At 40.1% G+C, this 27,841-nt stretch overlaps 1 protein-coding gene across 1 annotated transcript in view; it reads left to right on the top strand.

The window, feature by feature from the left end:
- Positions 1–24,047, top strand: part of cog1 (component of oligomeric golgi complex 1) — a 66,848-nt gene extending 42,801 nt beyond the window's left edge. Inside the window, exons 11-15 of the mRNA XM_084329627.1 lie at positions 4,607–4,731; positions 7,759–7,867; positions 17,603–17,712; positions 21,472–21,556; positions 23,814–24,047. Of these exons, the coding sequence (XP_084185753.1) occupies positions 4,607–4,731; positions 7,759–7,867; positions 17,603–17,712; positions 21,472–21,556; positions 23,814–23,951 (567 nt within the window). The 3' untranslated portion in view covers positions 23,952–24,047. The remainder of the gene's footprint in view (positions 1–4,606; positions 4,732–7,758; positions 7,868–17,602; positions 17,713–21,471; positions 21,557–23,813) is intronic.
- The last annotated feature ends 3,794 nt before the right edge of the window (positions 24,048–27,841 follow it).

Here is a 27,841-nt window from a genome sequence, read left to right as displayed (position 1 = left end):
GTTGTTTTCCTATCCAGAGTGCATTGTTATTGAATAAGGGAGTATGATTATGCCATTTATGTAGTGTAGAATATTTTTTTTGTGTTTCGCGCCATATCCGGATCGCATGAGTGATTATGGGGCCAAATTTTCGTTCGCATTGCTTAATTGGTAATTTGGTGTATACTATGCCCTTCAGCTTGTGTGGAGCTACTATATTTTCTTCTAAATTTCTCCAGGATACTAATGCTTGGGGATCAAACCATGTTGTTAGTGGTCTTAAAGTGTACGCCTTAAAGTAGTGGTAGAAATCTGGAAATGCCATACCTCCGTCTGCTTTGTTTCTCTGTGCGGTGGATCTTTTTATACGTGGTGGTTTGTTATTCCAAATAAATTTGTATGTGGAGGAGTATAATTCTTTCCAGTAACCCTTTGGAGGGGGTAACGGTAGCATTGAGCTGAAGAAGTTGATTCTAGGTAGGACGTCCATCTTGATTATTGATATACGTGCCTGTACTGAGTTTTTAAGTTTCGACCACCTGACAAGGTCGTATTTGATTTTGTTTTGGATTTTTATGTAATTGTGCTTCACCGTTTGGCTTATGGTGGGGAATATCTCAACTCCCAAACATCTAAATTGTTTTACCATCTGTATCTCTTTTGGGAGGGTTATATTTCTTTTTGCAGAGGCGTTAAGTGGGAGGAAGGCCGACTTCGGCCAATTTATCCTAAATCCCGATAGATCTCCAAAGTCCTCAATCAGCTTGAGAAGATGAGGCAATGCTGTGTTGGGGTTTTGCATGAACAGTATTACGCCGTCCGCATATAAACAAATTTTGTGTTGTGTGCCCTTGATTATGATTGGTTCTATGGATTGGGATTGTCTTATATATTGTGCTAAAGGCTCTAATGATAGATCGAATAGTCCGGGACTAAGAGCCCTGTCTGGCTGAGCGTGATACCGGAAAGATTTTGGAGATGATTGTACCTGTTGTAATCATGGCCGATGGGTCTTTGTATAATACTTTAATCATATCAATGAATCCTTTTCCTAACCCCATCCTTTCTAATACTGCCCATAGATACGACCATTCCAACCTGTCAAAAGCTTTCATTGCATCCAGGGACAGTATCGCCTTAGGTGTGTTGTCTTCCTTGTTGGCATCTAGTACGTGTAGTAATCGTCTTATGTTATTGGTGATCAAGCGACCTCTTATGAAGCCAGTTTGGTCCGGGTGAATTAAAGATGTCATATGCTTTTGTAGTCTGATGGCTAATACCTTAGAGCAGCGGTTCTCAACAGGGGTTCCCCGGCACACAGGGGTGCCGCGAGATGCCTGGCAATGTTCTTTAAAAATATAGAATGACAACAGTCTTATTTTGAAAATCCTATAGCGGGTCTCATTTATGCCCACGCGCAGCTCCAGCTATAATAACTAGGCTCCGAAAGCTAGCAATATTCAGGTCATTATGATTATGATCATTTGAAAATCCGTGGTGTCGTGACTCATATCCGCTCCAGCACACAGCCAATAGGATGCATCTCCACACAGCAGGCTGAGCAGTGAGCAGTAGCGTCTCTCAGCTCAGCAGTAGTAGCGTCTGGATCTGGAACGCGGACATTGAAACACAGCAAGGGTAGTGTTTTTGCGACCCAAAACAAATCCCTGCTGTTTTATTCCGCAACGGGTCAAATGCATATAACATGCTTTGCAATCCTTGCCATTCCTTTATGACCACGTTGTGTTTAAGACCGGAATGAATGTCCCGTTAGCATAAGCTAACAACAAGCTAAAAGCCCTGTTCAGAGCGACAGAGAACAGCAGGGTGGGGACTTAGTTGGAAGGAGGACTGGGAAGGAGGGGGGGGGGGGCATTCTCCCTCTATGTGTGTGCGTTTGAAAAGATGATGAAGTCAGACTACTATATTATATTGATAGTAAATGTACTGAGGGTGGACAGACAGATTATGTTGATATTTAAACATAAAAAATACAATACATAATAAATGTATCCATGTATCATCATGCAACATAAAACAATTGCAGGAACGGTTTGGGAGAGGAAGGTGTTTTAGGTTGCGTGTTCCAAAAAATTTACTTAAAGTTTAAAGCTCAATATATCAAAACGTGGCACTTTATAGTGAACAGGCACTTTATAGTGAATCCAAATTCTTTTTGGATTACAGAAAATTATCCCTAAAGTGCTATCTGTTGCAGCTGCACTGTTTTCTATGAAAATACCATATTTGGATAAGTTTGACCATTTCCAAAAATCTGAAAATCATTATTTAATAAAACACAGAAAAGGATCACCAAGTTACTCTGGATAAAAAAAAACTTTACAGACAACATTGAGACAAAGCTTCCTGACACATCTCCATCCAAACTCTTGGAAGAACTCATTGAAATCTCATCTGATACCACCTGGAGAGCTAGTTTCAGAGTGTGGTGCTGAGTACCAAGTATCTCATGATGCTGCAGTTAAGGTGTTGATACCATTCAGCCCCACATATCTGTGTGAAGCTGGCTTTTCATCCATGACAGCTCTGAAAACAAAATATAGGGCCAAGTTGAGCCTTGAGGATGACATGTGTTGCCTTGTCAAAGATCTCCCCACGTATTGACCGTATTATTAGCCAGCAGCAGCGGACCTCGCATTGAGCTAGAAATGTCCACTGAGTGAACAAGTGCTTATTTTCTGTATTTATTTATATTTGAGAAATGGTAACTTTGTGATCCTTTTCTGTATTTTAAAAAAAATACACGATTTTCATTTTTTTCTTAAATAAACATTATTTTGAAAGCAAGCACTTTTGTCATCAGATTCAGACAACTTTATTGATCCCGCGTGGGGCAATTCATATTTGCAGATTCACCAACAAGCAACAAAGACAAACAAACAACAAAACATCTCAACGACAGCACGGCAAATAAAGAGTCATTGTATCATCATTGTAGCAAAAAAGACAGGACCGGGAAAGTCTTTATCGTATGTAGGGGTGCCCTGGAATATTTTATTGAACACAGGGGTGCCTTGGCAGCAGAAAGGTTGAGAACCCCTGCCTTAGAGTACAGTTTGATATCGGTTCCGAGGAGGCTTAAAGGTCTATAACTACCGCACTCGGTGGGGTCTTTGTCTTTTTTAAGGAGGACTGTTATGAGTGCAATATTGTCATTCTTATGGAAGTTCCCCTCCTTAACTGAGTTGTCATGTACGAAGGTCTGATAATAACAACTGGAGGGCGGCACATGAGCAAAAGCAGCCCCTCTCAGTACATATGTTCAAAATCCAGGTCCCAGGTGTAGGTGAAAAAAAGACACAACACAAGACGTTTTACAAATCGTAAATTATATATTGAATGGAGGTAGGAGTTTAAACCTCCTCCATGGTGCACAGGGGAAAAGGTAGGGGAGGACATACAAGACATACATATAAGGCAACTCAACCCAGATAGACAAACCTTGAGGCTACCGTACTATGTGGCCGTGTGAACATCAGAGAGCACACGGTTCCATACACAAGGTGCAGAAACAGGCTGGCACCATCATCAGTCCCTCAGGTCTATGGACTAGGGCTAACTGCATATCCATATTATATGAACATACACACATATATCTATATCCACGCAGTGGCAAACAAAGGCAACCTCATACACTGAGGTCACTGGAACATGACACACAACAGGAATCCCGACAGCTACTTGTGCACCCGCCCCTTCCTGATGTGACTGCCATCAGCTGTAGTTCATTAAGCAATCAGCACCCTTCAGTATAGGGACGGGCAGCACCTGACAGGAAGAGAAGAAGAGATATCATTAGCTCTCATGTTCACACACACACACACACACAAACGATACTAATCTAATGTTCACATGGTCTTCCAAATACAGTAATAATGATAATGACCAACCCACGTACGTCACATGAGTATAAAATCATATTTAGTAATAAGGGTCCAATTATGTCCCAACAAGAGAGGTACATTTCTGGTGGGATACCGTCTCTTCCAGGAGCCCTACCACTTTGCATTTCAGATATGGCCTCCCTAAGTTCATCTAGTGTGATCAGTGTTTCTAACTGTTTAGCGTCATCCTCTGAAAGTTTAGGGAGAATAATTTGATTAAGATATGTGTCCATTTTGTTTTGATCGAAGGTCGTTTCTGATTTATATAAGTCGGAGTAGAATTCTTTGAATGTATCATTTATTTTTTCAGGGTCTGTTTCAAGTACTTGTTGTGCTCTAATGGTAGTTATATCTGCAAATTTTGCATTCATTCTTAATCGCATGGCTAATAGGTGACTAGGTTTAGAACCTTGGGAGTACTGCTGTTGTCTTGTGCTACGTATTTGTATTTCCGATTGTTGTCTGTATATGGCATTGATCTCTTTTTTTAGTACCTTAACTTGATTTTCTAGTCGAGTTGTTGTATTTTAAAGAATTAAATAACGTTGAGTAAAGCGTTTCCAGCTCAGCCAGTTTTGTGCATCGATTCTTGCGCATTTTGGAGGAAAAGCTATCATTGTATACACATCTGTAACTTATCAGAAATCAAAGCAAAGTGAGTTCTTGTTTTTTTTGCATTGTTAGATCTCCATATATCTCTCTCTATCTCTCTCTCTCTCTAGGAGTGTGTGTTTCCTATGACTCAGAACAGAGCACTGCAGCTGTTGTTTGACTTGCGTTTCCTCAGCACTACACTGGGAACCAAACAGGAGGAGGGGAGGAGCTCCCGCTCCCAGCAAGACCCCAGGTACCACACACACACTCACATACATACATACTAGGGGTGTAATGATTCAACCCCACAATGATTCGATTAAATTACGATTTTCAATGCATCATGAAATCTCTTCATTTGACCACGATTTGATTTGATTAATCTTCGATCAGTTAATTCCCTCAAAAATGTTGAATACACAAATGTGGCTGGGGGAACTGATTTACTCAGCATGAATGGACTATAGGTCAATAATAGGGGTGTAAATATTTGACCCCACTTCGATTCAATTACGATTCTTCAGGCAACGATTCAATATTAATTTGACCACGATTCGATGGAATTCGACCTTAGGATCGATGCATTGTTAAACCCCTAATACATACAGTACATACATATACACACACGCACACATACAGTACATACATATATACACACACATGCACGCATACACACATGCACACATACACACACACTCACATACATACATACATACAGTATACACACACACACACACACGCGCGTACATACATATACACACACACATGCACACACATACATACATACATACATACATACATACATACATACATACATACATACATACATACATACATACATACATACATACATACATACATACATGCACGCACACACATACAGTGATGTCCATAATTATTTCAACATCAACACAATTTTCATAATTTTGGCTCTGTACACCACAATGGATTTTAAATGAAACAATCAAGATATGCTTTAAGTACAGAATTTCAGCTTTAATTTGCGGGTATTCGCATTCAAATCAGGTGAACGGTGTAGGAATTACAGCGAAACCCAATGTCTGGTGATGTCTATGGGTTCCAGACTTCATGCTTTCATTGACTGCAAAGTATTAAAAGTGACAATTTTATTTCTGATTGTTAGTTTGTCCAATTACTTTTGGTCCCTTAAAAAAAAAGAAGAAACTGTTGTAATTCCTACACTGTTCACCTGATTTGGATGCGAATACCCTCAAATTAAAGCAGAAATTCTGCACTTAAAGCACATCTTGATTGTTTCATTTAAAATCCATTGTGGTGGTGTGTTGATGTCCAAATATTTATGGACTTGACTGTATGTTAAATAAAAATAAATTAAGGTACATTTAGGTCTCTACAGTGCAAGTATTTAATTCGCATTTGCCCCTAAAAATCGATATGTGCAAACCGGAAAAATTATTTACGGAGCAGAGCCCTTTTCTCTCACCTACTGCCAAGTGTCACACAAGCAATAAGCAGACCAGCATCATATCAAAAGCTAAACGCTCTCAAGTAGTAGGACCTATGGCTTAGCTTCACTGAAACAGACTATGCCAGCAGCAGATAATTGGCGCATTTTGCACCTTTTTACTTAAGTTAGCCCATTCATTTTCTTTAGGTTGCACTGGTGTGATTTTCAGACGAAAACACTACTTTCAAAATGTGTTCAAAACTTACCCAACAAATGTACATTGTCCATCCCAGTATCAGTCTCTTAATTTAATCTGCTGCACAGCTAAACTGCACGTGTTTGGTTCTAGTGCCTCTCTCTCTCTCTCTCTACCCCTCTGTCTCATTGGGAACAGTATAGGCTACAGAAGCGTCTTATTTCAGGAAAAATATGCCTCTACTCCCCCTGTACAGTGCTACAGCAAATCAACCAGTACCACAAGTAGATGAAACGGAAAGACAGAATTCACATCCAGATCATGCATAATGCTGTCCTCCTGGTTGCAGACTGTCTGAGGCAGGACAGAGGCAACGGCAATGTATAGAGCCATAACATATTGGAATAGGATCCCATTACATATCATACGGACAGAAAACAATGACAGTTTCAAAAAGAAACTTAAAGGAGCCATAATCTGGAAGGAAATCAATATGTCATGCATGAGTGTAGCTGCAGCCATGTTATCCAAACGTCTTCTGTTTACTTTGTTTTTTGTTTTAAAGGTATGGTGAAATGGATTCACCTATGACCTTCTGTTTTATTTTTTATTGATTATGTATGTGATATATGACTGATTTATACTGAATGTTTCATATTTGTATGTGTATATCTGTGAGGACCCCAGGAAGAATAGTCGACACGTCGATCAGTTAATTCCCGACACGTCGATGATGACTAATGGGATCCTAATAAACATAAACATAAATAAACAGAGGCAACAGCATTGCATTAATTTGAGAGATCCGGAAGCTAACATTGCCGTACTCCGCCCGCTCAAACAATGTTGTTCTGATGCGCTCCAGACTCTGAACCCCTGTACTGCATTGCGACTGTACTTGATCCGCGGTATAAAGACCATTACTGCAATGTATCCTCTATGCTGCTTGCCCCGTCTCCATCATCAACTGGCATTTCCATCAAATCCAATTTACCCTGGATAATTTTGCATGCACGCTGCTTTTTCCCCCCACATCAAAGTAATGGTCTTTATACTGTGGTCCGGATCAAGTACAGTCGCAATAGGACCAATCAAGGCTGCTTTCCAGAGCTGGCAGAGATGCAGGTACTTGTCTGCCACATCCACAAGCACAGACAGTGACTCATTTATACATTTATTTTCAGTTTATTGTGTTTTTTTGGTATAATGTCTTGTGGAAAGGACAATGTTCAATACGTTTTTTCATCATCTTGTCGTTTTGTAAATCAAAAGCTAATTTGAATTATTCAATGGTAAAAATAAGAGTACAGTTGTATTCGTTTTGGTATTCGACCAAGTGTTTCCCTTTTTTCTGTTTTGGTTTCAGCCAAGACATGTTATTTCGGTGCGTCCCTAAATTTTACCCATTATTGTTTATAACAGACAATAAAAATTTTCTGGCAAGTGAACGTTACCTTTGGGCAAGTAGAACATGACCTGTACTTACTGTATACTGACTGGCGGAGGCACATTCCTGTCCTTGAGAGGACATTTACTTAGAAGTACAAGAACACACTGCTAATGAAGTCCTGCTTCTCTCTCTCTCTCTCTCTCTCTCTCTCTCTCTCTCTCTCTCTCACTCCTCACACTCCCTTATTCCTCTCTTTGTGTATCAGGATCCAGCAGGCCTGTGATTGGCTGGAGAGCTTCATTGACCCCTTTGACCTGGATGTGTTCACGCCTCCTCTCAACACCAACCTCAGCCGCCTCTCACAGAGGACCTCGGTACGATCATTAACATAGAAACATTCTCTCACAGAGGACCTCATCATTAACATAGAAACATTCTCTCACAGAGGACCTCGTCATTATAGTCCATGGGCCAGAGGCCAAAATTTCACTTGTCGGTGCCACTCAGGGTGACTAAACTTGCATATAATTTTTTCAAAGATCTGTCTGTAGATGATATTTTGGTATGATAGCCGTTCCAGAGTGGTAGCTTTATCATAATTATCAAGTCATGAAGTATACCCACCCCCTCAGGAAATTGCATTTCAGATGCTGGCGCATATCCTGTTTAGACACACGTAGAGGACATCTGTCAATGTTTCACAATATTGTGTTTGGTATAATTTTGAAGGGGACTATGTCATATTTCATTCAAGCTAAGATGTGAATCTTTCTGACCAATATAGAGGTCACTGGAGCTCTTTGAACAGTCAACAACACACATTTTTACACGATTTTCGCCTAAATGATATACTATCTGTTAGCATTGTGTCATCTAGGAGCAACAGAGACACAAAATACAATATCATTCTACAACACTCTCAGGACCATAAGGATTCAGGAAATGTATAATATGCCTATACTATTTCATTGTTACAGGTCATTGTGAGCCTTAAATAAGAAGAGCAGTATTCGGCTCCTATTAAACTATACAGAACAGCCACTATAGTCTAGAATGGAAACATAGGTCCACCTGCATAGGGTGGATTTTTTTTCACCACCTGTTTTTTTATTAATCCTTGAAGTGTCTATTTTAAGATTCTGACAGGTAACAGGTTGGAATAATGTCCCATGGGGTTTCTTTTTAACCCTTTATTACACCCATCCTGAACCAAAACCTGAAAAATAAGAAAAAGAAAACAGAATAACTTTTGAAGTTAACAACATATGGAGACAAATAAAAATAAAAATCCCAAACAAGTTTGACCCAAGAAATTCAGTACAATTGTTATCTTTAAGATTCAAACACATCTTGATTAGATTTCAGGACAGAAAAAGCAACGTATCACATCTCTATTTTCCCTTTTTACTGAAATGTAGTGCATTGGACGAGATCGATTTAGGTTAATATTGGAAATAATATTGTAATAAAGATTGTCTCCATGCTGTTATGCCCTAAATATTATAGTTTTGCATAAACAATTTTATATAGAGACAAATTAACACATTTTCCCATGCGATTTTGATCGGTGATTTATTTATTGTTAAGGTTCAAACTATATGTTTTCATATGGACTGGATATCTTCTTTGTTGACACAACATTCAAGTATTTTTTCTATTTGTATTTTGTACCCTAAACTACTAATCATCATCATCACAAACTATTGTCAAAGTCTATCTCTTCGATCTCCATCCATTCCTCCGCATCATCACACTCGTACTCTCCATCCTCCTCATCCATGTTATTTTTTGCGTAATCTGCCTCCTTATCAAGAGCTTCTTGCTCTTCTGACTCCACTTTCTGGGCCAGTACCTCAACAAGAGAAGGACAGAGGATGGGTCCAACCGTCCAGACAGGTTCTAACACCTCCTCATCCATTGTTTTTCCCAGTCCATACTTTGATCATAGGCTTTGGGCCTCTTGAATATTGGCTGTTCTGCTCTTTTGTAGCAGAACATGTCAGCATGGCCAACCTCTATACTGATGATCCTCCTCTACCATGTCAGCATGACCAACCTCTATATACTGATGATCCTCCTATACCATGTCAGCATGACCTACCTCTCTATATACTGATGATCCTCCTATACCAGCATGACCAACCTCTCCATATACTGATGATCCTCTACCATGTCAGCATGACCATCCTCTATATCAGGGGTCAGCAACCTTTTTGACATGGAGTGCCTGTTTGAAATATAGTTGTAACTAGTGTGCCTCAACAATATTCCATGCATCGTAATTTTTTTTCTCATAATCAGGTATTTTTAATGATAATTTTTACATTATTACATCATTATTGTTATTATTAACAATATTATTATGATGGTTGTATCAACCCTAAATCTGAGTTGGGGGGGGGGGGGTGCAATGCAGACAAACAGCTGCATACAGTGCTACCATTTCACTCACATTTGCCCATTCATTTTTGGACACATCACACACCATCGGTGTTTGTACTGTACGTATGCTGTCATAGCTCCACCTACAGGCCTAATGGAGAACACCAGGATGTGAATGGAGGGTGAATGTGAGGTATATCGTGTAAATAAGTTTTGATTGATCGCAAGACTACACTGTAAAAAAATAAATAATAATAAGTTACCAGAACTTTAAAATATTGAGTTCAATTACTGTGCATTAAGGTTTTCAGTTTTCAATCCATAATAAGTTAACAGAAAAATAAGTACACAACCACATTATTTCAACCTAATAAAACTATGTTTATTGTCATTGTTTTAAGAACACAAGTTGACTTGGTAATACTCACATTTTGAGTAAGAAAAATGGCTTTTAACATGTGCAATGTTCAATGAAATAGAAAAATAAATAATAACATTTGTTGATTAATCCCACTGGTCACAATGGTGACTGTAATAATGTTTTTGTTATAAGGCTCTGCAAATGTTACTGAATGATGTAGCAATGTATTTCCAGCTAAATTGAAATAATAAACAAATAAAGGGTCTCAATTAAATATGCGGTAGTAAAAAGAACCTGTGGGATGATTTCAACATGATAAATGCGACAACAGTGCAAAATATTTCACTATAATATTTCAAAGCCATTTTTTTTTTTTTTAACAAACACATAACAAACATGACAACATACAATTAGATATACAAGCATTAATTAACAGTGCACATCCAATGAAATCACCATTTAAATAAATGTCTTATACAAGATATACACCTAATACCTGCTATCTAATACCCTACACACATATGTGACCGAGTCCAGGGTTTGTGACTACATATCTCCATTTTCATTTTCCAGATTGTACAAGTACTGAATGTAAGCTTTCAAATGATGTGTCATACTTTGAAATATGAGAATGTTTTGAATATCATATATTCATTTAAATCTTGTAACTCTGTCTGTTGTCTAAAACACTCAAGGGGAGAAAACGCCTCTCAAAGATGTTCACACTTCAGCTAGTTTGGGGGGGGGGGGGGGGGGCGTGGACAACTACCCTCACCTGAATGCGTCCATCGTTTACGTTAATGACTCTCTCTGTGTGAATGCCTTTACCTGGCTCAGTGAATCTGAATCCCAACACGCAGCTCTATTCAGATGCAAAAATAAACCCAGCCCCCACCTCTCCTCTGTGGAGAGCACAAACTGTGTTTCAAAATGGCCTTTTTTAAACACAGAATTCTTACAATTAGAGTTATTATATCTGTTCGCTGTTGTACTAAATATGTTCTTCAACTCTCGAACTGTAGTTATATATAAAAAAAAAAACCTGGCGACTTGTAGGCTACATCACCAGACTGGGTCACATATGCTCTCGCTCGCTCCCCCCCCCCGGGCCCCCCCTTGGATAATCCATCATTATCATTCGCTCCTAACCAGGCACTACAATTATATGCTAGCTTTTATTCTCTCCACCACTTCTACTGCACAGCACCCTCTCTCACCTTGACCGTCAGAAGGGGGGCTATGTGAGACTGTTGTTCATTGACTACAGCTCAGCGTTCAACACCATAGTCCCCACCAGACTGGTGGACAAGCTGATCGAGCTGGGTCTGAGCTCCGCCCTGAGCGCCTGGGTACTGGACTTTCTGAGTGAAAGACCCCAGGCGGTCAGGGTGGGGGGTCAGACCTCCAACACCATCACCCTGAGCATCGGGTCCCCCCAGGGCTGTGTTCTGAGCCCCCTGCTGTACTCACTCTACACACACGATTGTGTGGCCAAGTTCAGCTCCAACTCCATAGTGAAGTTCGCAGACGACACGGTGGTGGTGGGGCTGATCTCGGACAACGACGAGAAGGCCTGCCGGGAGGAGGTTGAGGTACTGGAACGCTGGTGCCAGGACAACAGCCTGCTCCTGAACATTGGTAAATCCAAGGAGCTGATCGTGGATTATAGGAGAGGACAGCAGGAGACACACACACCACTGATGATTAACGGGGCTACCCTGGACAGGGTGAGCAGCTTTAAGTACCTGGGGGTCCACATCTCAGAGGATCTGACATGGTCAACACACATAGACACAGTAGTAAAGAAGGCGAAACAGCGCCTCTACCACCTGAGACAGTTAAGGAAGTTCAGAGTATCGGGGAAGATACTCCAGTCCTTCTACTCAGGAGCTGTGGAGAGCATCTTGACCGGAAACATCACTGCCTGGTATGGAAACAGCACGGCACAGAACAAGAAGGCCCTACAGAGAGTGGTGCGCTCAGCCGAGCGTACCACAGGTATTGCACTACCTCCCCTGCAGGTTCTATACAACAAGAGGTGCAAATCCAGAGCCTGCAGAATAATGAAAGACCCCCACCACCCCAATAACAGCCTGTTTCAGCTGCTGAGGTCAGGCAGACGCCTGCGAACCCCAGCTACTAGGACAGAGAGGCTTAGGCTCAGCTTCTTCCCCCAGGCCATCAGAGTCTTGAACAATGAACACTGAGTACCACAGAACACTGAACTATCCACACATAAGCACACATGAGCACACACACGACACGCACGCTGTGCACGCTCACACACTAGCAGCCACTTTGACACTTTAACATGAGCGGGCACACACTCATGCCGCACACACCCACACATATTGCCAAAAGGAAAGGCCACTTTAAACTAGTATTAGCAACAGTAACAGTGTATTGCACTACCAAAGCTACCTAGCATGTCCTATATACTCTGTAAATAACTATGTACAAATGCCGAGATGTCACACCATGTTGCCTGTTACCTGTTATTGCACAATGTTTTTTGTATTGGATTCTATTATATGTTGTACCACTGTATTGCACATCGTTGCGGGCAAGACCACCCGCATTTCATTGTGACTTGACTTAACCACATTGTAATTTTGGATTCACTGAGACCCAAAATTCTTGCTGTAGATATTTCTAGATAAATCACATCGAGATATGTAAGAATCCAGACCTTCCGGCACATTTTTTCCGGTTGAAACCATCGTGATGCTATCAGCTTTTTAGCCACTGTGATACCAGATAAAACCAATCTCTTTAGTTGTATAGGTACTGCACACTCAAAAACATCATTCAACAGTAATACAGAGGGGTGTACAGGTATATTCAGAGTTAGGAGATTTGATAATTGCTGGGTCACTTCTTTCCAGAATATCTTAACTGGTGGGCAGTTCCAGTACATGTGCATAAATGTACCCTCGTCCCCATTTGTACATAAGGAGCATTTGGAGTCTTGTTTAAGACCCATTCTGTTCAGTCTTATAGGAGTCAAGTATGTCCTATGAATATAGTTAAGATTGATTTGTTGATGGTCCGGGTTCCGTGATGCAAGTCGAACATTTGCCCAGGCTTCTTGCCAATCAAAATCTATTTCCAGGTCTGGTATATCCCTCCTCCAGACTGAATCTAGGTGGAGGATTTCATACGAGGACGTTAGTAATTGATGATAAAAATCTGATACAAAACCTCTCGATGTCTCTCTTTCATAGAAGAATTTGTGGTATCTGTGGTGTACAATTGGTATCCTTAATGGGACACCGTGAGCCTTCAAACATAACAATAACTGTGCGTAAAAATAATATGTGGAACTGGTGAGATAAATATTTTTGTGTATTTCCTCATAACTACAAAAACCCTGTTTGTTGAAAACATCTCCTAATGTGTGTATGCCTTGCTTTTCCCATCTAGGGAATCTTATAGGTTGTTTTCCAATCAGGAGTGCATTGTTATTGAATAAGGGAGTATGATTATGCCATTTATGTGGGTTGGAATATTTTTTTTGTGTTTCACGCCATATCCGGATCGCATGAGTAATAATGGGGCCAAATTTCAGTTTGCATTGCTTAATTGATAATTTGGTATATACTATGTCCTGCAGTCTATGTGGTGCTACTATATTTACTTCTAAATTTCTCCAGGATACTGATGCTTGGGGATCAAACCAGGTTGTCAGTGGTCTTAAAGTGTACGCCTTAAAATAGTGGAAAAAATCTGGAAATGCCATACCTCCGTCGGCTTTGTTTCTCTGTGCTGTGGATCTTTTTATACGTGGTGGTTTGTTATTCCAAATAAATTTGTATGCGGAAGAGTGTAATTTTGTCCTGTAACCATCTGGAGGGGGTAGCATTGAGCTGATGAAGTTGATTCTAGGTAGGACGTCCATCTTAACTATTGATACCCGTGCCTGTACTGAGTTTTTAAGTTTCGACCACCTGTCAAAGTCGTATTTGATTTTATTTTGGATTTTTATGTAATTGTGCTTCACCGTTTGGCTTATGGTAGGGAATACTTCAACTCCCAAACATCTAAAGTGTTTAACCATTGGTATCTCTTCTGGAAGGAGTATATATTTTTTTGCAGGGGCGTTAAGTGGAAGGGAAGCCGACTTCGGCCAATTTATCTTAAATCCCGATAGATCGCCAAAATCATCAATCAACTTGAGAAGATGAGGCATTGCGGTGTTGGGGTTTTGCATGAACAGTATTACGTCGTCCGCATATAAACAAATTTTATGTTGTGTGCCCTTGATTACGATTGGTTCTATGGATTGGGATTGTCTTTATATATTGTGCTAAAGGCTCTAATGATAAATCGAATAGTCCGGGACTAAGAGGGCAACCCTGTCTAGAAGAGCGTGATACCGGAAAGATTTCGGAGGTGATTATACCTGTTGTAATCATGGCCGATGGGTCTTTGTATAATACTTTAATCATATCAATGAATCCTTTACCTAACCCCATCCTTTCTAATACTGCCCATAGATACGACCATTCCAACCTATCAAAAGCTTTCATTGCATCCAGGGACAGCATCGCCTTAGGTGTGGTGTCGTCCTTGCTGGCATCTAGTACGTGTAGTAATCGTCTTATGTTATCAGTGATCAAGCGGCCTCTTATGAAGCCAGTCTGATCAGGATGAACTAAAGACGTCATATGCTTTTGAAGTCTGATGGCTAATACCTTAGAGCAGGGGTTCCCAAACTTTTCAGGCCAGGACCCAGAAAATAAGGCGTCAGAGAGCCGCGGCCCAATGCACATCGTCAGGCTTTTTTTTTTTTTTTTGCCAGGCGACCGATTTTTTAAGCCAAATATCACTTCAATCCTATTAAGTTAGTTCAAGTTAGTTATTCATTTATATGTGCTATTTATGAGAGGGCTAACTTGTTGCAAAATAATAATGATAATAATAATAGCCTCATTAAAATACTATTGCTTCGGTTGTTTTCAGTCTTTTATGTGCATAATCTGTTATTTAGTTTGAAATGTTCGTTGAAATAAGTAGATTTTTCGTTTTTGTTTATTTATTAAGTTAATATAAAACCATATAGTCACATTTTAGAATACAATAGAATAGAATTTTAGAATACAACTAGAAACACTGTCCTGGCCTGCTTCTAAGTTCAGTGGCCTGACAATTTTTTTCTTTTTTTTCTTTTTTCTTTTTTTTTTGGAAATCATCTCGCGGCCCACCCGTGGCTGCTCGCGGCCCACCTTTGGGTCGCGACCCCGACTTTGGGAACCACTGCCTTAGAGTACAGTTTAATATCGGTTCCGAGGAGGCTTAAGGGTCTATAACTACCGCACTCGGTGGGGTCTTTGTCTTTTTTAAGGAGGACTGTTATGAGTGCAATATTGTCGTTCTTATGGAAGTTCCCCTCCTTGACTGAGTATAAAATCATATTAAGTAATAGGGGTCCAATTATGTCCCAACATGAGAGGTACATCTCTCGTTTTGGAGTTGTATTTGGAGTGTATTTGGTGACTGTATACACTGTAAGGGAAAGTCAGGCTATTGTCCTCCCCCACTTCCAGTGATGAAGCTAAGCTACGCTAACGGAGCGACTGTTCCCAAAGCTAAATGCACGCACAGAGACAAAAAAGGTATGCATCTTCTTGTCTAACTCCAGGGAAGATGTTAAATAAGCTAATTTCCCAAAATGTTGGAGTTTTCCTTTAACAATAAATAAATCACTGATCAAAATCGCATGGGAAAATATGTTAATTTGTCTCTATATAATTGTTTATGCAAAACTATAATATTTAGGGCATAACAGCATGGAGACCATCTTTATTGCAATATTATTTCCAATATTAACCTAAATCGATCTCGTCCAATGCACTACATTTCAGTAAAAAGGGAAAATAGAGATGTGATATGTTTTTTTCAGCGTTTTTTGCTTTTTATGTCCTGAAATCTAATCAAGATGTGTTTGAATCTTAAAAATTACAATTGTACTGAATTCCTTGGGTCAAATTTGTTTGGGGAAATGTTTTAATTTGTCTCTATATGTTGTTAACTTCAAAAGTTATGCCGTTTTCTTTTTCTTATTTTTCAGGTTTTGGTTCAGGATAGGTGTAATAAAAGGTTAAAAAGAAACCCCATGGGACATTATTCCAACCTGTTACCTGTCAGAATCTTAAAATAGACACTTCAAGGATTAATAAAAAACAGGTGGTTAAAAAAAATCCACCCTATGCAGGTGGACCTACTGTATGTTTCCATCTAGACTATAGTGGCTGTTCTGTATAGTTTAATAGGAGCCTAATACTGCTTTTCTAATTTAAGGCTCACAATAATAATAATAATGGATTCGATTTATATAGCGCTCTTCTCTGACTCAGAGCGGTTCACAGAGTCCATTATTCGTTCATACACAGTCATACCGGTGGTGGTAAGCTACAATTGCAGCCAGAGCTGCCCTGAGGCAGACTCACGGAAGCGTGGCGAATAATCAACGCCTACGGCCCCTCCGACCACCACCAACATTCATTCACATGCATACACATTCATACGAGGCAAGTAGGTTAAGTGTCTTGCCCAAGGACACAACGGCAATGGGATGGACATGGGCTTGAGCGGGATTCGAACCACCAACCCTTCGATCATTGGATGCCCCGCTCTACCCCTGAGCCACGCTGCCCCACAATGACCTGTAACAATGAAATAGTATAGGCATATTATACATTTCCTGAATCCTTATGGTCCTGAGAGTGTTGTAGATATTGTAATTTGTGTCTATGTTGCTCCTAGATGACACAAGGCTAAAATATGGTATATCATTTAGGCGAAAATCGTGTAGAAATGTGTGTTGTTGACTGTTCAAAGAGCTCCAGTGATATATATTGGTCAGAAAGATTCACATCTTAGCTTGAATGAAAGATGACATAGTCCCCTTTAAAATGATACCAAACACAATATTGTGAAACATTGACAGATGTCCTCTACGTGAGTCTAAACGGGATATGCGCCAGCATCTGAAATGCTATTTCCTGAGGGGGTATACTGGGTATACTTCATGTCTCGATAATTATTATAAAGCTACCACTCTGGAACGGCTATCATACCAAAATATCATCTATAGACATAGATCTTTGAAAAAATTATATGTAAGTTTAGTCACCATGAGTGGCACCGATATCTGGTCTGGCCCATGGACTATTAACATAGAAACATTCCCTCTCGAGATTTTTTGTTCACCATCAGATCTTTTTTGAGGGGATAATAAAATGTTCTTAACAGTTCCTTATTTGTTTTTTATGAAATAACATTACATAATAGTGTTACATTGTCCCAACATTATTTGTGTGTGTGTGTGTGTGTGTGTGTGTGTGTGTGGGGGGGGGGGGGGCAGGTACTCCTGGGGCTCCTTACGGGAACAGAGAAGCAGCTTGTCTCGCGGGGCAGCAGCGTGAGCTCCCAGGAGCCCTACAACATCCTGCCCCTGGCCAGCAGCCAGATCAGGTGAGCAGGGAGTTGTAGTTCTACACCATGCCACTTGTAGTTCTCTTTAGTAAATCCTGTTGTGAAATTGGCCATGCAAACCCATTGGGATAGATGGATATAATCTAACAGGGGTTTTCCCAGGCATTTTGCAGGCCTTAGGTGCTTTTTCAGAAAGCATGTTTGTCAGGCGGCTGGGTGGCGTAGTGGAGATTGCGCTCGTCACCAATGCAAGAGACTCCGGTATCGAATCCCAGTCTCAGTTGCCTTCGACTTGGGCCGGCCATCGTACTGGCTCATTTGGCAGAGTCAGCGGGTGGAAGTCGATGGGTGGGGATTGGACGTTGTGGACAGCGACTCCTACAGGTCGGTTGGGTGACGCCTGCACAGCAGAGACAGGAAGTATCGGAGGCAGCGTGAGCCTCCCACGCGTTACTCCTCGCCACTGAGAGTCCGCACTGTCTGGTGAAAAGATGCGACAGGCTGCCTCCTTGTGTACCGGAGGGGACACGTGATGCAAGGCTTCTATCCTCACTACAACCGACCAGTGGGGGGCATAGTCTAGCAACGTTCAAGACAGGGGAAGGGAGAATTGGCAAAATACGAAATTGGGATGGGAGAAAAATAGAAAAATTAGGAGAAAAAGTGGATCAAAAAAAGAAAGCATGTTTGTCGAGGTTTACATTGCACTACTTGGTTTTTTTTAGTGGCCAATAATGGACCAACTTTTTGACATGTCTTTTTCCACAAACTAGTTTATTATATTTTAATGGCAGTTTGCTAGCTTTGTGTGTTACATTTGAAAATGTGAAAAAACCTGAAAGTAGCCTTCTACTGGTCAAATCTCTAACTTGGCATGGATTATACGGCGCCCACCCCTACTCCAAGTGCAGATGGGTCACAGAGAAACGATGTACAGCTTTCCAGAAATGTGGCACCAGCGATCATTTCGAGGTTCTAATAATATATCGCACTATCTTGAGGTTCAAACTTCTTTCCCAAAACGACATAGTGCAGCTTTAAACTTGAATTACATCTCTTGGTCGATCGTATAACCGTAGTTACATGTGTTAGATGTTTCTGTCCTGCGTTGTGTTTGTATAAACCCCTGTTAGTACATCCGTTAGTCATAAGAAACGACACTGCAATGTGATCTCTTTCCTTAGACCCTCATGTTTATTTTCATAAACATAGCCTCATAATCAGATGTAACCAATGTTCCCCCTAAGGTGCGCCCGTGCGAGCGCGCACATGGCAAAACGCTCCCGCGCACATCTGAAATCTGTCGCGCACAGAAGCGTTTGTGTAAAATATGCATGTAGTTAAATTGACTGGCGCGTTGCACCGAATACTACGGTAACCTGTTGCGTGTGACGTTACCAAGAGAAGCCTCGCTTTCAGTGCCTTGTGGGCGGCGCTACTGCACGCTCACACAGACACACATAACAGAGCAGGAAGCGGACAGATCCGACCAGCATCGCTGGCTCCTCAGTCCTCACAATGCAAACGCGAAAATGTACATTACAGATTAACTGCAGAGAAAATTACCAATTTATCGTCCCGGTCGAGACTAATTGGAAGCGGAGTGCAACACGTGCAAAGCTTGACCATATGTTTCTGTGTCTAATAAAGGTGCTGGCGATCTCAAAGCTCACATGGACACAGAAATGATATGATACAATCATTCTAAGGATTATGTGTGTAATAAATTAGTTTAGTACACTAATTGCAACAAATCTGAAACTGCATAGTGCACTTAGTATCTTTGTGAGGTTACTGTTTTATAATTTACATTACATTGAAAAGATACAAAGATATATTTTTTAAGCTGGATTTTCTAATACAGAAGAGGTATTATTTAGAACATTACTTCATATTTTTCTTGTTGTTTATTTTGTCCAGTAAGACTTGAAAATATATATTATTTTGTCATAGGTTGATTTAGTTATTTTCTTGATTTGTCAGATAGATTACGTTAGGCATAATACAGCATGTTGAGTAACTTTGGTTATAGAGAGATATTATTTTGTTATATAAAATAATATAAACAATAATTTTATATCCATACAGAGAAGGCATACTTTAAATATATTATAATGATAAGGCATCTTTGAGTAAACTTTGAGTATCATTAAGTATCTTGAGGCTGAAGGCAGTGTCCTCTTTAAAAAAAAGTCGCATGATAATTCACTTAATAAAATAATGACGAGTCAGCCTCCTAAAAAGACAAAAGTTAGTGACGCGACTCACACCGCTGCCGCCAAAGTAAGGACTTTGCTCTGTATCGCCAATCAATGGTCAAATAAATATTTGATTAAGGAATATAATATGCCTTTTTGTATTATTTCTTGGTGTATCAGCAAAATGTATATATTTTTATGTTAGACATTGAGGGAAATTAAGATTCTCAGATTTTTTACAAACCGCCGCTTATCAACTAACCGGTTAATCGGCAGGTGGTGTATGTTGCTCAGTAGTTGCTGATGTCTGCTCAGGAGGTTTGAGTGTTTGCTCAGACCGAAAAAGAATTAGAGGGAACATTGGATGTAACCCATTCTGTATTGTCCGTGTTCAGTCTTAATTCTCTTTAATCCAATGGTTCTCTCTCTCTCGTCGTAGCCAACCACCTTTTCCTGTTAGCCGAAGCTAGTGATGATGTGTCACTATTTCCCCTCCCCCACCCAGCGAGGGTGGGGAAGGATGAAAGTCTCTGATCAACGCGTCCACTCTTCTGTGCTTCGTATCTCTCTAATTTACCCCGGAAGGAACTCGCATCATAACGTCTTCTCCCTAGCAATGGGGGCCCGCCCCCTTTCCTCGTTACTATGTGATGTGCTGCCATGTCAACTGATCTTCACCTTTAGCATGGTTCTATCGATGTCAAACTCTCCATAGTTCTCTCTGACCAATCCTGCCTGCTCTCAGTCCTTATCAGTGTTTATGTTAACAAGCTGCTGAACGACCTCGGAGCCACACACCCTGCTTGCTACCTTGGAGACACAGAACTGGCTGCCGGCTACTTTTAAGATCTATAGATCCGTCTGAGTAGATGCTGTCACCCACCGATATACATTATATACACATTGAAAAACATAGAACTTTCTTCACATGCCTAACCCGCACTTACTCGCTGTATTTCTTCTGTCCTGCCTCTGAAAGCCTGTAACCAGGGGAACAGTCCCTCAGCTCCAACACATGGCTGCACCAGACTACTTAATTGTCTTGTTGTATTTTAGCCATTGAGTTTGGAGTTTGCAAGGCAGGATGTTTCACTGGCTATCCCTGTATCCTCACTCACTTGTTCAGGATCTGAATTATTTCTTTCGATTTCATCTACTTGTGGTACTGGTTGATTTGCTGAGGCACTGTACAGGTAGATGCATAAGCTGTCTACCGCCTAGGAGGCTGCTTATCCACTGACCGATGGGCAATTTATTTTTAGGTATATTCTCTTTAGCTTGAAAACTCTTAGGAGCTGCATTTAAGTCTTATAATGGCAGCGGAAAAACACAGATGGATAGATGGATAGATAGAAAGAAAGAAAGATAGTGACTTGCTGGCTGTGTTTGAAAGCATATTCTTTCTCTTACTTACTGAACTGTAGTAATACAACACAAACATTTCCAAAACACAAATATCAACACATAATGCAATTGCATCATCAACATTTGGCGTCATATATCCGGTGTTCCAAAACTTCCGAAACTTCTACGCTAGTATACTCCGGATGCCTTAAAACAGTGGGTATTATCAATTTCGACTCTTGGCTTTCTTCCCCAGGTTTGGGTTGCTTCCACTCAGCATGTCCAACTCGCGCACAGCCAAGTTGGCCACAAGGGGCGCCGACAGCACGCGGCCAATGGTGGTGAGTGAAACAGGACAGTGTTGGGAGTCGGTCCCCATCTTGTTGAGTGGCGCTCTCACCATACAGATTAGTATATCTGATTTCCTGTGTAGGGTATTATTATTATTCTTTAATAGTGTATGTATTAGTATGCTGCATTAATTTCCCTGTCGTTTGTTGCATGTCATTCATTTGTTCCACCATGAGTAAACATTGTTTGTTACACCCTCTGCATTCCCAGCCGTTTTGAATGTGGGCGACACAGGCAAGTTCCTCATTAGGCTGTTGCTGCAGTGATGTGTTTGCATGTGTGTGTGTGTGTTTTTCTATGTGTGTGTTTCTCTGTGTGGTATTGCAAATAGTCTTATGTCCTGGATTTGCACAGTGATTGAGCACTTACCTGAAATATTGATGCTTTGGGTTTTGAATTGCTTTTGTAGTTGCTGAAGGCTAAATAATCTGCTTTACTCTCTTGTGTGGTTGTAAACTGACTCTGGATCAGCATGTGCTGCTTTATTCCTGTAAAGGCCATGATCCATAAGACACATTTAAGGACAAATGCAGATGAACATTATTGCCAACAGTTATGACCCACAGTGTTGCTGTCATTATGCTGTTGTTATTTACAGATCACTTCCTTGTCCATTTGGATTTGTTTTGTCTCATTTACCATGTCCCACCCAGGGTTGGGCAATAGTCACCCTGTTAAGATATGTTGATGGGATCATGTTTTTTTTATTGTGACACACAACTCAGTCAATATGAACTCTGTTTCTCACAACATGAGATATCTGAAGGAATATCATTTGAAAACAGCCTTTTGGTTTGATATCACACCTCATGTTACAATTTGGTTCAATCTTGTGAACATCCACTGGATTATATAAGTGATTTTGAATACACACATAACATATATTCATATTGGGGGCGGCTGGGTGGCGTAGCGGAGATTGCGCTCGTCACCAATGCAAGAGACTCCGGTCTCAACTCCCCGAGTCAGCGTTGCCTGTGGCTTGGGCCAGTCGTCATACTATCTCAATTGGCAGAGGTGGCGGGTGGAAAGTCGATGGGTGGGGATTGGACGTTGTGGACAGCGACTCCTACAGGTCGGTTGGGTGACGCCTGTACAGCAGAGATGGGAAGTATTGGGGGCAGCGTGAGCCTCCCACGCGTTACTCTTCGCCACTGAGAGTCCGCGCTGTCTGGTGAAAAGATGCGACAGGCTGCCTCCTCATGTACCGGAGGGGACACGTGATGTAAGGCTTCTATCCTCACTACAGCCGACCAGTGGGAGGCATAGTCTAGCAACGTTCAAGACAGGGGAGGGGAGAATTGGCGATACGAAATTGGGATGGGAAGAAAATAGAAAAATAAGGAGAAAAAGTGAAAAAAATTTATATATATATATATATTCATATTGTACTATGTATCAATATTGGAAAGAGAATTCCCTATGATTATAGTGATATTAATTCCTTCCATATTGCCCAGCCCTTCTCCCATTCAAATCCAAGGTCATATTGTCGTTACTCACAAATGTTACCTATGTATCATCAGTTTAAGACATTCATTGGGCGGCTCACAGATAAATCCACACTGGGCCAGTAATCCAAATGTGAGATTCGCTCCCTATTTGTGAGCGCACTCGCTGTGAGCTCTAATCTGCATGTTCCATTTCATTCTCACCACTGAAGGAAGGGTGCGCTGCATTTACATTGCTAGACAAATTGAGAGCAATGTGGCATGCAGTACAATCGTTTTATTTAGATGATCTTGTTTTCATGATCACAGGAAGTCAAATTGTAATTGAAATTGAAACTCAATTAATCACACAGCCCTATTTGACATGACTTTATATTTCATACCGTTGTTCAATATGCTTTTCTCTTATTGAGATATTTGGTAGCCATTTGGTGCCGATTCATCACTTCCATAGGCTTCCAGTGTATATTAAATCGTGCTGCACCTTGTGGGTGCTCCAAACTCACCTCTGTGGACACAACATGCTAACCTGTCGATCTACAAAGTTCATCTTTTAAACTTAAATACTGCATATCACGGCAAGAATGACATAGAATCCATATAGAAAAACCTGGTGTATCCTTTTAAAGTCAGTGAAAGGTCTGTGTAACAAAATGGATGTCTATTGTGAAGTTCAAGTTGGGATACCGCCCCAAATTAAAGCATTAGGTCACATGATGCATTAAAGGACCGGTACTAATGTAAAAATATTTATCCCCTCTTCTCCTCTCCTCCTCTTCACCCTACCTCCCACCAGGCTCCTCCCACCTCTACACTAGCCAGTGACGACAGCTTCCGTGCCGGCAACCTGTTCAGACAGTTAGCCAATCAGGAGGAAGAAGTGGCCACGCCATCGTTATTTAAGTTAGGCTGGCTGTCTGGGATGGCCAAATAAATATGCAAGTTTTACCTGCTCAATATCTTTTTATTGACCTGTACAGAAACATTGTAAAAAATAATAATATATGTATAAATACAAATTTGCGTTATTAACCAGAAATGGGTGTTGTGAGATTTTATGCATTTCAGTTGACATTTTTATAATGACATACATATCCTGGCTGAGACACACTCTACTGCTGGGCACTGGTATTGAAGAGTCATATCCAAATCAGTATTTAATATACAACATGTTAATAAAAAAAGTTTTGGTAGCACTTTATAATAACACCCTGTTATAATACATGTATAAGGTATTTGTAGATAATGAACTAATCATGAACAAACCATTTATATACATTCATAAATGATTATTAAATAATTTATAACTATTTGTATACCATTTACAAAGTATTTATAACGCATTAGTGGATAATGAACTAATCATGAACAAACCATTTATATACATTCATAAATGATTATTAAATCATTTATAACTATATTTGTATAACATTTACAGATTAGTTCTACATTATTTATAACTCATTATCAACATTGTTTGTACTTGATTTGTTCATCATTAAATAATGTTGTTTAATGTGTAGTAACACATTTGTAGATGCTTTGAAAAATGGATATGAAAAAACGACTATACTCTATTTATTTTTCATGTTCAACAAATGATTTGTTAAGACATTCATAAAACATCTATAAATCATTTGCAGATGCTATCGTGGGGGCCAATCTAAAGTGAAGCCTATTCATTAATTAACAAGTGTCTTCATCATTAACAAGTGTCTTGGGCGTTTTTCACACCTGTAATTCGTTTGCTTTGTTCAGGGAGACACAGGGACTATAATGATACAATGTTGCACTTGTCCCTTAGTTCATTTGTGTTCACACGAACACAGCGGACCAAAACAAATGCACGCGCAAGCAAACTGTCACTCATTGGTCAGATTTCGGGGTGTCTCCCCCCCCCCCCCCTAACCCTGAATCTCAGCGTTACATTGAAATCGGGGAGGGGAGAGCGGGGGGGGGGAGCAAATGAATGAATGTGGATGAGAGCCGTGATGTAAGTGGTTGCAGATACGGCTGTGGGGGTGCTGGAGACACTCACACTGGCCACCGAAGCTCCCCCCTGTGATGGAACAGTCCAGGGCGTGTGTGCGTTGTGTCATCATGCAGCGCGTATACAGTACGGCAAGTGAGTTGTGTCGGTTTGTTAAATTGATTGCATTCTCACAGCGTACGAGTCGCGTCGGGTTCGTTTGGAAGTGTGCCGAGACCACCCTCTCTAGGTGGTCTTGGCCCGCTTGTTTTGTTCCACAACAGAATGTGATTGCTGTGTTCATATATGCCCAACTGAACCGAAATAGGGGGTAAACGCTCCAGGTTTCGGAACAACAGCTCCAAACGAGCTAGGTGTGAAAACGCCCAAGACACTTGTTAATGATGAAGACACTTGTTAATGATGAATAGGCTTCACTTTAGATTGGCCCCCACGATAGCATCTGCAAATGATTTATAGATGTTTTATGAATGTCTTAACAAATCATTTGTTGAACATGAAAAATAAATGGAGTTTTTTCATATCCATTTTTCAAAGCATCTACAAATGTGTTACTACACATTAAACAACATTATTTAATGATGAACAAATCAAGTACAAACAATGTTGATAATGAGTTATAAATAATGTAGAACTAATCTGTAAATGTTATACAAATATAGTTATAAATGATTTAATAATCATTTATGAATGTATATAAATGGTTTGTTCATGATTAGTTCATTATCCACTAATGCGTTATAAATACTTTGTAAATGGTATACAAATATAGTTATAAATGATTTAATAATCATTTATGAATGTATATAAATGGTTTGTTCATGATTAGTTCATTATCTACAAATACCTTATAAATGTATTATAACAGGGTGTTATTATAAAGTGCTACCAAAGTTTTTTTTATATATAAAGAAAATTATATACTGTATATTATACGCATACTTTTATTTTATTTTTTTTACAAAAAAAATACTTTTGAATATATACATACAAAAAAAGATTTTTAAAAGAGAAAATATATGGAATTCCTTATGCTTGTGAAATTCTTTTGACACCTAGTCAAGCTATAGCGCCAATTTCATAAACATGGTCAAAAACTCTTGGATACCTTTTAACCATTATGGGTAAAGAAGAGTAGTTCTTCCAAAATAATCCATGCAACATAAATATACATGTGAAAATAGAATCACATCAGTAAAATTGGAATTTAAATTAATCAAAATGAATGTGTTTATTTGTAGCTATCTGTTCCTATTAGTGTTTTCTTTATCAAATCAACACAGGGGGAAAAAACACTGATGTACAAAAAGAATGCCGGTGTGGTACTGGACGTAAGTGAATAGAATAGAATTTTAATTGTCATTGCACACAAGTATACAACGAAATTTCAGCTGAGCTTATGTAACACATAACACTGTACATATAACAGAATATTTTAAATAATAAAGTGCATGATGAGCGGTAACCAGTGTTGGGAAAGTTCACTTTCTACATGAACTAGTTCAGTTCACACATTTTTTAATGAACTAGTTCAGTTCATAGTTCAAAATTCAAAATTTTGAACTAAAGTTCATCGTTTCAAAAATGAACTAATTTATAGTTTATAGTTCTTTTTTCAATACGTTGCTGCAAGCTATTATTTTTCAAATGTATTGCCACAACCCATAATAGAACCACAGAATACTGGCATTTCCATAACGCTTTGCTGCCGCCCATTCAGTCCACACTAGTAGCAGCTGCAGCTTTCATCTCTACAGTATATTTTCAAAAACATGAGGAAAAACGTGCTGCTTGAATGGTCTTTATTAAGTATAATAATCTAAATATACTTAAAGTACCAAAAGTGAAAGTAGTCATTGGGCAAATATAAACATGTGCCGACATAACTCTGTACTAACACAACACGAGGTAGGAACCAGGCTGAGGTATGAAACTAAGGTTGTACCTCAAAGTTCAATATTCAAAGTGCAAAACATTTACTGACTTTAACTAAAACTCTTTTAAATGCTCATATTGTACACCGACGCCGCTTAGAGTCTGACTGAGCGAGTGCAGCGCCTTCTAGAAGTGCGAGTGCTGCTGCTCTACTACCAGACTCCCCGAAGCTCCGCCCAGAGAGGTTGCCAGATTGTGTGGTTTTCAGCATTATTTTAAAGCCTGTTTACGGTGTGCTTTAACTGGGTTTTCGGCTGAAAGGCATATGAAATCTGGCACACGTTTGAACGCAGTTATAATATAGTGCTGAGAATGAACGCACTTTTGAACGCCGTTATACAGCGCTGAGAATGAACGCATTCTCAATTACGTTCATTTAGGGGGGAAAACATCCGTTCAGTTCCCGTTCGGCCAAAATACGAACGCGTTCAGGTACATCACTGGCGGTAACAGTGATTATCAAGTCCAGGTAAAGTGCATGGTGCACGTGAGGGGACAGTCAATGAGAGTTTAACAGTCTGACTGCTTGGGGGGGAAATCTGTTCATAAATCTTGAACTCTTCGCATGTATGGACCGGTATCTCCTCCCTGAGGGAAGGAGCTGAAAGAGGTGATGTGCTGGGTGAGACTGGTCCTTAATAATACACTTGGAGAGGTGGAGGCAGCGGGAGGTGAAGACGGAGGTGATGTTTGGTAGAGCGATTTGACGTCAATTTCAATCTGATCGGGCCTTGTTCTCATAGCCATCCACCCGCTCAGCGTATGATGTTGCAATAACAAATGCCGTTATTGGTAATCAATAATCAGAAACGTTTTTTTTTTTTACTTTTTTCTCCTTTTTTCTGTGATTTTTCTCCCCATCCCAATTTTACCTCGTGTCAATTCTCCCTCCCCTGTCC

Source organism: Notolepis coatsorum, assembly GCF_963971535.1.
Source record: "Notolepis coatsorum genome assembly, chromosome: 14".
Classification (NCBI taxonomy): Eukaryota; Metazoa; Chordata; class Actinopteri; order Aulopiformes; family Paralepididae; genus Notolepis; species Notolepis coatsorum.
Note: the sequence above shows the minus strand (reverse complement) of the source record. Positions and strands in the feature narration are given on the sequence as shown.